Source organism: Sinocyclocheilus rhinocerous, unplaced genomic scaffold (assembly GCF_001515625.1).
Source record: "Sinocyclocheilus rhinocerous isolate Xijiao unplaced genomic scaffold, SAMN03320098_v1.1 scaffold998, whole genome shotgun sequence".
Classification (NCBI taxonomy): Eukaryota; Metazoa; Chordata; class Actinopteri; order Cypriniformes; family Cyprinidae; genus Sinocyclocheilus; species Sinocyclocheilus rhinocerous.
Genome location: NW_015662265.1, coordinates 159,542 through 171,420, shown reverse-complemented (window position 1 = coordinate 171,420; position 11,879 = coordinate 159,542). Strand labels below are relative to the sequence as shown.

Below are 11,879 nucleotides of genomic sequence, written 5' to 3'. Positions count from 1 at the left end.
CGCACAAATCCAACAGATCCTGAGTGAGGCGGATGCCCTCAACAAGGAAGCAGATCGCCAAGGACTCAAAGAGGTTCTGTACAAGTACAAGGACTCCTTCGCAAAGGACTCCCTGGACTGTGGCCTGACTGACATCCACATGGTGCGTATCCCGACAAGCCCAAATGCGCCACCCACATTTGTGCGAGAGTACAAGATTCCAATAGCGTCATATGAGCCAGTGCAATAAATCATAGACTCCATGTTGGAATACAAGTACAAGGACTCCTTCGCAAAGGACTCCCTGGACTGTGGACTGACCAACATCCACAGTGTGCGCATCCCGACAAGCCCAAATGCACCACCCACATTTGTGCGACAGTACAAGATTCCAATAGCGTCATATGAGCCAGTGCAAGAAATTGTTGACTCCATGTTGGAAAAGGGGGTCATCCGCCCCTGTAACAGCACGTACTGTGCCCCGATATGGGCAGTTCTAAAGCCCAATGGCAAATGGCGGCCCACCATTGACTATCGCAAATTAAACCAGCAAGTACCCTTATCGCAACGGCCTATGACTCAGTTGGACCAAGAGATTCCCAAAATCAAAGGCTCAACGGTTCTTTCCACGCTGGATGTCATCTCAGGATTTTGGACAATCCCTGTCCACCCTGATGACCAACACAAGCTGGCATTCACGACAATACACCTTCACACGGTGCCCCTTTGGCTATGCCAACTCACCAGCAGAATTCAACAACTTCCTGAACAAAGCTTTGTTCCCAACAAAGATGCCAGAACGAGAGGCACCCTGGTGCCAGAACGAGAGGCACCCTCGTTTACGTGGATGATGTTCTTCTGAAAAGCTCAAATGTGGCAGACCACCTCAAAGAAATCGATCACGTCCTGAACCAGCTGGCAACGGCAGGAGCGAAAAACGCCCTGCACAAAGGACAATGGTGTAAAACCAAAGTGAACTATGTCGGCCTGCTCGTCGGACGAGACGGCATCGAATCACAATCCAGCCGCACCCAAGCAATCAAAACGTAAAGACACCCACTAACATTTCTGAGCTGCAAAGCTTTCTGGGAGTGTGCAATTACTCACGACAGTTAATTGAAAACTACGCTGACATCGCACGACCACTAACCTCCCTCCTGAGAAAGGACGATCCCTTCGTTTGGTCGGAAGCCCAGGACACAGCTATGAGCAAGCTCAAACAATGCCTGTGCTCCGCCCCATGCCTGGCCTACCCAGACCCAGGAAGGGAATTCTATCTGGATGCTGGATTCTCCAATCATTGCCTCAGCGCAGGCATGTACCAGCTCCACGACAAAGACAAGCGAGTGGTGGCTTACACCAGCAAAACGCTGCTTCCCCCAGAATGCAAATACTCAGACTGCGAAAAAGCTTTGCTTTGCACTGTGTGGGCCATCCAGCGTTTCTCCAACTACATTGGAGCTCAGAAGGTTATCACTGAAACATGTCACCAGCCAGTCACCTTCCTCAACAGCCAACGGATCAGGGATGGCGTGGTAACCAACGCACGCATGACGCTCCAAGGACGGGACGTCGAGGCAAGATATGCCCAAAACCACAAATCATCTCTAGGAAACGGGCTAGCAGCCTGCCAGAACTGTTCAACGGACATGCTGCACACAGCAGCAGAACCCAAAGAACCTTCACAGGCGCAACTGACAAACCACAGGTACTTCGAGGAGCCACTTCCTCCAATGTTGAACTCTCACCTCAATTCGCCGCTGATGATCTCCTCACCCTCCAAGCTTCGGATCCGACACTGCAAACTATTGCAGCTCACCTTTCAGACCCATTAACTCATCCCATTTCCACCTCTGACCTAGCCACTTTCTACGATCTCCACACGCTCAACTCTATCAAGCACATGTTGCATCTCAAAGACAGTGTTCTCACATGTGTCCCTGAGCCCCTCACTGCGCCAAAGCTCGTAGTCCCTCAGGGCCAAAGGGGGATGATGCTGACACACGCCCACGATTCACCATGCGCTGGACACCATGGCACCAAGGCCACCTACGAAACGCTCAAGCAAGTAGCATACTGGCCTGGCATGCAGCAAGACGTGGCGGAGTACGTAAAAGGATGCCTGGTGTGTTGCCAGTTCCAACCGGCAAACCCAAACCACCGAGCACCACTGCAACGGAAAGGAATGACCTTCCCATGGTCGGACCTCCAAATAGATTGGGTGGGACCCCTACCACGGTCAACACGGGGTAACAAATACTTCCTCACCGTGGTTTGCGAATTCACAAAGTGGGTAGAGTGTCTCCCAGCTCCCAACGATACAGCAGAAACGACAGCCTGCCTTTTGATGAACCACATCTTCTCAAGGTTCGGACTGCCTTTAAGGGTCAACTCTGACCGAGGAACCCACTTCACCGCCGAAGTCATGCAAGAAGTGTGGAAACTCTTGGGTATACAGGCCAAGCTCCATATAAGCCATCACCCAATTTCCTCAGGTCAAGTGGAACGAGGCAACAGGACAGTGGTCAGCATGTTGAAGAAGTACGTGTTTGCCAATCAAAAGGATTGGGATATTAAGCTTCCTCTGTTACTGATGGCTGTCAGGGCCACCCCTCACCGGTCTACTGGAGTACCCCCGTTCGAGATGATGACGGGGCGACAAATGACACTACCGCTACACCTGCTGTACCAACCTGGTGACATGAACCTCGTCACCGCCTACACCACTCAAGAGTACCTGGAAGAGTTGCATCAACACCTGAGAACAACTTTCGCCTTCGCGCAACAACAACTCCAAAGAAGTGCGGAAGGTCGAAAAGCCTACTATGACCAAAAGGCCTCTCACCAGGAACTTAATGTCGAAAGTGTGGTACTACAGCTTCGCCCAACCAAGGCAGAACGCTCCCCATCGCCTGTCAAATAAATTCCTACCTCACTGGACAGGACCCCATGAGATTGTGGACAAGCTCTCACCTGTTGCCTATCGAATCAAAATCAGACAAGGGCGCAGCGAGTCAGTCCTTTGATGGGTCCATCGAAACCAGATAAAGAGGCACCAGGGCTCCAACCAACAGGAAAAGGGGGAAGATCAAACCAACTGACACAGACCGACAATCCCATACTTTACACCACACTCAACATAATTTCTGTCACTCTAGGAAAACCATATGGTTACCTTTCTTAAACATAACACCTACACACTCTCCTCCACCGCACTGCTAGGACCAACCTCTAGTATAGAGGAGTTGCTCCACACGTGACACTCGTTTGCTGTCTCACCTCATTCGGTGTCCTTGTGTCTCTTTGTGTTTTTCCTTTTTCCTCTCTCACTATAATTTCCTTGCCCCTCTAGTCCCCTCATAAGGGAATTCCCTTAACTGATCTTTAAATACAGGTCCCAAAATTAGTATTGACTCCTTTCACCAAAAAATTGTCATAAATCGTTGTGAAAAGCCGTCGTCAACCAAATTGAGGCAACCCAAGCCGAAATCGTCGGAAACCGATGGCTAGTCGACACCCGCGCACGTACAGCTACCCTCACTTACGATCGACACGACACTGCATTATCCTGCCCAATCAAACTTTATGGATCAATGTCCCTAAAGGTTCGATCCTCCCTATTGACGATTTGGCGTTGTATCACCTTACCGACGACGAGTATCAGGCCGAACTCGAAATCTCACCCTTCTTCAAACAGCATTCCTTCGTCCTCGATCCAGAATTGTAAAAAAGGATCAAGGAGGAAGGAACGCAATGTATTGATCTTACTTGTGTTAATACAGTCTTAGAAGCTATTGCTCGCCTTCCGCCCGCTGGCGCGCCAATCATTCGGTCTTGGTCTGCCGCTGACACAGCGCTTTGCGTTTCTACTATTGTAGGATATGTTGTGACTCTGACACTTGCCTTCCTCCTCCACAAGCAAGTGAATGCAGTCCAAGAGTCACGTCCGGCGTCCCGCGCATGTTCCGACGTGATAAAACTGACCAAGAACCTGAACCTGAGAACTCAACAAACCTAATTGAGATTACGCCTATACCGCCTCGTCGAACCTCTGACAATTAGAGCAATCTAAACGACTCAATTCTAGATAATCCTAAACAATGCACCCCTACGTCATCTCAGGTGTTCCTAACCCAATTATCCCCAAATTACCTAAGCCTTGCACCAGGATTCAGTTAGTGATGGAGATGTTGTTTGTGTCTTGTGTGTGCCTGTTCTCTCTCTGCCTCGATGTTCGCAGCGGGAACATCACAGAGCCAAAGGGGGATGTGTAGGATCTCTGTCGAACAGACACGAATAAACCCTTGGCCACCTCGTGAGCCATTGAACAACCACATTCCAAAGAAACAAACTAAAGATTCTCCTCCACAGCCATCTGCGGTCGTAAAACTAATTAATGATCAACATAACGCCCGATTGTCTGGACCGGCTTCCTGTCAAGGCCTGGTCCTTATCCCTCACGGGATCGGAACTGCTAAAACCCAAACTCAATCACCAGGAGAGAAGAAACTCCCTCTGTCTGAAGACCCTCCACGGACCAGATGTGCAGTGCAACTTTGACCAGCTTCAGCATAAATCGATAATCCAATAAACAAGAAAGACAGATTTACAGCTCCATCGTCTGAGCGGGAAAATCAGCAGACCTACACCACGTGACTTTCTTGACCCCTTTTCCATACATTCCAGAAAGACGCGTGTTCCTCTCGGCAGACAAAGGAACATGCGAACTCGCATAGATGATTTCAAAAGACAATCATTTAAAAGTATAAAAGGGCAACTATATTCACAAATAATATGTTTTATGTCTTATATATGCTTGATGTGTTTCATGTAATCGGTGCAACTTTAATCAATATTTTATAACCCCTTTTAGCAGATAAAGCTATTAATATGTGTGTAAGATATGTGAAGTTTAGTGTTGAATGAAAACTTGTGATAATTGCAGAACATTGAAAGGAATGAAAAGCTGTTATTTTGAACAGTGGGTGTACGACACTTTATAGAAGTTATTAACAAAACCTGCAAAGATATTTCCTCAGTGATGAATTGAACAGCATGTTAATTTATGCACAAAGAGGAACCGTACGGGGGCGTGGCTAAGCCCTGCAACAACGTCCGATTGGGACAATTGCTTCTGGGATGGACCAAATCGGCTCGCTTAAAAACCCAATGCATGAACAGATCAGTGCTCGCTCGCTCCCTCGATCTTTGGCTCTTTCGCCTTGTTGACCGCGCTACAAAGCGCTCACACGCTGTAACATCACGAGACTCCAGAACTCAAACACTTCGTTGAAGCTTCGTAACTTTGCAGAACTGAAAGTCTTGCAAACTCAGGCTCTCTCAGACGAACTTCAAGGCTCCTCCGTAACCAAGCAACGCCCATTCACCACGAGGGCTCTCCCAAAAAGACGTCATCCAAATGACAGATCGGCAACCAATCAGAGGCTGCGGGATTCCCTGGGACGAGCCAACGAGGAAAACCCCTCTCAGCTCTCAACTCAAACGCAAGTAAAACAAGGTATCCTTACTATCTGGAAAACTGGTGCCGAGATAATTTTAAGCAGTAAACATAAGCCAAGTCTCTGCTTATAAGCTACAAGCTAGGTAGCAAAATCTGGGCAAAGTTTAACTTTATAAAGAATTATTGTCTTGTGTTGTGTATTTAAAGTTAAACTTTGCCCAGATTTTGCTACCTAGCTCGTAGCTTATAAATTATCACTAGCATGTATTAACCTGTGGCCAGGGATAATACAAATATCCAAATTGTTAAGATATACTGATGTTAACGTCTCACTGGACGAACAGTTGATAAAGTGTAAACTATCAAATTTGGAATCAGTTCAATCAGGTGGATTTTGAATCTTCAGATTCGATTCCCCTCTCAAAAGAGTTACATTTCATTACAGTAGCTATTGACTGTAAATTAGAAAGTTGCCTTCAAGTTTTCTGACTGTGTTCCAGGGGGCGCTGTAGAGCCCTTGTGCCACGCCCGGGTCCCAGCCTCTGCGGCATCCTAATGACCGCATATTCCAATGTGTGTGTGCCAATTTTCAAGAGTTTTTGAGCACGTTAAGGCCCCCCAAAAAAAGTTTTGATAGTAGAAAAAAATAAAATAATAATAATAATAACGAGTTGTTCCCCTGTCCGAGGGGAACGAAGGGCCCTCGCACATATTCGAATCCATAGCCAGGGCAAAGAACACAACAGGATAAAAGGGGAGTATCGGTATATGTGATTTTGAGGAACAATGTAGGGACATTTGATGGGAATTAAAATGTAATTGTACGCTAGATTATACTTGTGTAAAAACAACACATAGCACTATTTATTTCTTATGTTGGTTCAAGTCAAGCTATAGTTTGTCATAAGAGAAAGCAAACCATTCTGGTGAAAAAAGTGGAAGCTGTGATCATTTATGTCATACATGTCCGCTGACTCTTTGTTAATTAAGAATAAGCCTGAATGGGTGTTTAAATTGTTATCTTGTAATGATTAATCGTGCCGCTCTTGTTTGCCATACATTTTAACTTTTTGCTGTTTGGATAAACATAAATAGATTTTTTCAAACACTGTTGTAAATGCGATACTTTCTTCTTCCAGTTGGTGGTGCTACTGTACACCCATGACCCATAATAGCTACATTAATGTGATCAGCCAAAAAGGCCAAACAATTCTGTGTTGTTTAATGTGAATCACACAATGAATGTAGAAGATATGAGACACTTCCTGTTTACCAGTCAAAAATATTTGACATCCTGTTGGGTGGAGGTGAATGTCTGTGGTGTGAAAGTTGTCCGACTTGATGAGATCTATATATGTGCAAAGCTTGGTGACCATAGCTGAAAAGGAATGCACTACAGATTTCCCTGAATATGCCCATATTCTAGGTGGCGCTATAGAGCTCACTGTGCACGCACATCTATGAACCTTTGCCAAGCCATAAAAAGAGATGACTCTGACGAGTGTGCAAAGGATCATGAAAATTAAAGCATGACAAGTACCTCAAAAGACATGATTAAACATGAAAAGGATAATAATGTTTAATGTGTTGTCATGGCAACAGTATTTTACTGTACTTTACTTTTCCAGTACTTAATAATTTTAAATCTGTAGTTTGTTGTTATTAGAAAAACATCTGAAGCAATTTAGAGAAAGAGGAAAAAGTTTGCTAAAATGTCTTACTTCCACCAGTTGGTGGTGCTACAGCCATGACCCACACTAGCCACATCAATGCGATCAGCCCACAAAGCTAATCATATGTGTCCAATTTGAAGTAAATCACATGATGCACACAAGATATAGGAAACTTCCTGCTTCATGTTTTGATGCTTCTTTACCACGTCGCCGTGGCAACACCGTTAGAGATATAAAAAAAAAAATCAGCAATTTAACATCTTCAATGTCTTGGCATGATTGTACCGAAATTTGGTGCCATTTACATGAATCCCCTAGGAGGGTTGTTTCGAAAACGACAGCATGCCATTTTCAAACAATCCAAAATAGCCGACTTCCTGTTGGGCAGAGCTAAAAAAGTTAATAGGGAATTTGTTTGTCATGATGATGGCAATGTCCCTATGAAATTTCGTGAATATCAGACAAAGTCAACCACAGTTCCCTGTCATTTTGCTTTATTTGATGTTTGATTCATGGGGGGTCCCTCTTACATCATACTATGGGGTTCCCTTAGGCATTTATGCACATGCTCACTCTTCTATAACGGCGCTTATTGAGGACACGCAAAAAATTTATTTATCCATAGAATGGAAGATATAGATTGTACTGCATCATGTTAGTTTGCTTATTGGATGCACACAAGATATAGGAAACTTCTTGCTTCATGTTTTGATGCTTCTTTACCACGTCGCCGTGGCAACACCGTTAGAGATATAAAAAAAAAAATCAGCAATTTAACATCTTCAATGTCTTGGCATGATTGTACCGAAATTTGGTGCCATTTACATGAATCCCCTAGGAGGGTTGTTTCGAAAACGACAGCATGCCATTTTCAAACAATCCAAAATAGCCGACTTCCTGTTGGGTGGAGCTAAAAAAGTTAATAGGGAATTTGTTTGTCATGATGATGGCAATGTCCCTATGAAATTTCGTGAATATCAGACAAAGTCAACCACAGTTCCCTGTCATTTTGCTTTATTTGATGTTTGATTCATGGGGGGTCCCTCTTACATCATACTATGGGGTTCCCTTAGGCATTTATGCACATGCTCACTCTTCTATAACGGCGCTTATTGAGGACACGCAAAAAATTTATTTATCCATAGAATGGAAGATATAGATTGTACTGCATCATGTTAGCTTGCTTATTGTGCCCAAGAGCATAATTTATATAAGCCCACATGTCTTACTAACAAAAAACTATGCTTCTAACCACAGGTCGAGAGCTGTAGTTCCAACAACTTAAGTTTACGCTGCTGTTTGCGAATGTTCCTTTGAACTATGGTTTTGGGAAACACCGACTCATTGAACAATGTTGGTAACGACGGAACTTGTGACCATAGTTGGCTAACGATGCTTTTGGGAAACGCACCACAGAGCTGGCCGTGGTGTTTAACTACAGAATGTTGTTTCTTGCACCACCTGGTGGATATTGTGTGAAGCACAACAGTGTTTTAGAAAAATCTGAAAAAGCGCCTGCAGGGAACTCCGTGATCACGTGTGGCGAATTGCAGGCTGTCACGTGAAAAAATACGCATTCTTAAAGGCCACATCTGTAATCATCCACGCAAAACAAGGCTTGAGATGCGCGAACATGTAAACGCTCACATCACCTCTGTAAACAAAGAAAGATTCATCAAGTTCATTACAGCTACTGTTCGTTTTTGGAAGAAGACGCGCTGTGAGGAATAAGCCTTGAATTTACCTCAGAAGAAGAATGCAATGCGACAAAACTATAATGCCAGATATACTTTTCCCAAACTATAATGCCAGACTAAAATATGTGAAATCGAGTGCAGCATTTTGAAATATGATAGGCAACGTTTCATTGCATCTAAATGTTGTAGGACTCGTCTGCATTTTAGCTCACAATCTCCAGTGATTTTTTTAAATAATTATCTGTTATGTCTTATATGATGTTTGGTAACGATATATTAATTAAAGTTATTATTAGTGCTGTCAAACGATTAATCACGATTAATGGCATCCAAAATAAAAGTTTTTGTTTGCATAACATATGTGTGTGTTCTGTGTATATTTATTATGTATATATAAATACACACACATGCATGTTTATATTTCAGAAAAATGTTATTTTTATATATTAAATACATTTATGTATAATATAAATGATATGAATATAAATATAGACATGTAAATACATGTAAATATTTCTAAAATATATACTGTATGTGTGTATTTATATACATAATAAATATACACAGAGCACACATATATTATGGAAACAAAAACTTTAATTTTGGATGCACTTTTCCCAAACTATAATGCCAGACTAAAATATGTGAAATCGAGTGCAGCATTTTGAAATATGATAGGCAACGTTTCATTGCATCTAAATGTTGTAGGACTCGTCTGCATTTTAGCTCACAATCTCCAGTGATTTTTTTAAAGGGCATACTGATGCGCAAAACATGATTTTTACTTCATATTTTTTAACACTGCATTAGACATGTAAATACATGTAAATATTTCTAAAATATATACTGTATGTGTGTATTTATATACATAATAAATATACACAGAGCACACATATATTATGGAAACAAAAACTTTAATTTTGGATGCGATTAATCGCGATTGATCGTTTGACAGCACTAGTTATTATAAAGCATTATCCTAAATTACGAGTGACTTTGATGGAGAAAAAAGACTAAAATTACTAATACTAAAATTAAAAGTGTTCCACAGGAAGCACAGTAAAATATTAAATAACAAAAATAAATACATAAAATAAAAAAGCATTCCATGACACCATTAACATATCCATTTATTTATTTATGTAACCTCAAAATCCTCAAGTCAATACCTCAAAATAAACCCCTTCAGGGTAATACAAGATCCCTCCATGGTGTCTAATTTGCAATAATGACCTGCCAACTGCACATGATCCCTTAATGATATATATAATGAGTGACTACACTGAATACTTAACCTCCATTAGCTAATCTCCTGTTTACTTTGTAGAGCACACAGGAAAAAAAAAATGTGCGTAGCCAGAATAAGGGCTATTCTGATCAAAATACCTGGTTTGAGTGGCTCACTATTATTCTGGGTTGTAAGTACATTATATGAGTAAATGCAGCTGAATGCATGTATAATTAGCATATCTCACCAGCGTAGGGCAATTTTGATTGGTGTAGTGAGACAGGAGGTGAAAAGGTCAGCAGGGAGGTCAGGGTTCATGGGCAGGAGTTCATTGGCCTCACAGGCGGCCAGCTGAATGCAGTTCTTCATGGAGGGAGGCAGGGGCATCTGAGCCAGTGGGTGGTTAGGGTTTATTGCTGCCACCTAGTAAAAGATAATGAGAACCAGTGAACAACAGTAAAGCAGGTCTCCAAAGACTTGGGTATGAAATCTTAGAACATTGAATAATTTGCTGCGCAGATGTCAACATTCAGCACATTGTTTTTCCTTGCTGAAGACTTTCAGGTGAATATAACCAGTTGTCATACAGTCTGATGCAAGTTTAACATTCTTCACATTTAATCAGTAGTCACTTAAAGTTGATAAATATAGGGTATGGCTTTAATTTCAATTAGCAACATCTTGAGAGACAAGACAAATTTCTGGCAGAATTACTATTTTGTAATGTCTATTCTTACAGTGCTTTTTAAAATTAAATTACTCATATTATGGTAAATACTTGGCAGGGTTGTTGACTTGAGTTGCATGACTTAGTTTCAAATTCTTTTATTTTTATATATATATTTGCGCATTAAATTTTTTTTTAAATAAATGAAAACTTTGCTGAAAAACCTGTTGTACACAATCTACTACATGCCTTCTGTTGTATGATGGATAGTTTAGAATTTTTTTTTTAGCAAAGTAAAAGTATAATTACTAATTAAAATGAGTAGAATTCTGAAAACGATCGGCCTCCGTTAACCTTGTCTAACAGGTGCTCAAAATTCGTCGGTCAAAGGCGACCATGTTTTTTGAGATTCGCAAATGTCCTTGTAGACACTTGTGGCACTTTGGACCAAAACCGTGCACACCAATTTTCATGTTGACAGGACAGTTATAATAATTTTTATGTTTTTTTTTTCCCCTCTTATAGTGCCACCAAGTGGCCAAGCTCCGCGATTTTTGTCCTGTGACCTCAGATAGAGCTTTTATATAAGTGTTCTGAGTTTGGAAGATATTCTGTTCATAAGATATTCTGATATGAAAATATTCTGTTCAGGAGTTATAGGCATTTTACTAAAAGTGGCCATGCCCCTTTTGAACGTTTTAGCACCCCTTTGCGATGGTCAGTCGAAAGTTCAACTTTTTTTTAATAATTATTGATATTCACTCTCCAGAGTGTCTTTCTGCACTGGTTTGGTTCCGATTGGGCGAAAAACATGGGACTAGTTCGCAAAAGTAGGTTTTTCAAAAAATGCAAATACCCTAAAAATTAGAATCTGACTGTCTGGCGTGAGCCAAGCATTCCAACGACATAAGACACTTGAGCCTGCGACTGACAGTTTAGGAGTTATGAACGATTTCGTACTTTTAATCACTGTAGCGCCCCCGTCAGGCCGATTGGGGCGAGCCTTGGTCACGTTGTAGGCGGTGTGAGTACTACCATCCCTCCGACTTACAGTTTGGTCTACTCTGCACAATAATTTTTTTACATGGAGATCACTGATCCGTGACCATTCTAACAATCAGGGGGCCTGCAGGATTTCTTCTGAGGGTACGCGCAGAGTTTTTTTTTTGTGTGT

The 11,879-nt window shown here is 42.3% G+C and overlaps 1 protein-coding gene across 1 annotated transcript in view; it reads right to left on the bottom strand.

Moving 5' to 3' along the window:
- LOC107728013 (regulatory-associated protein of mTOR-like) overlaps window positions 1-11,879 on the bottom strand; it is a 319,255-nt gene that overhangs the window by 148,271 nt on the left and 159,105 nt on the right. The window contains exon 7 of the mRNA XM_016538066.1: window positions 10,286-10,461. Within this exon, the coding sequence (XP_016393552.1) occupies window positions 10,286-10,461 (176 nt within the window). The remainder of the gene's footprint in view (window positions 1-10,285; window positions 10,462-11,879) is intronic.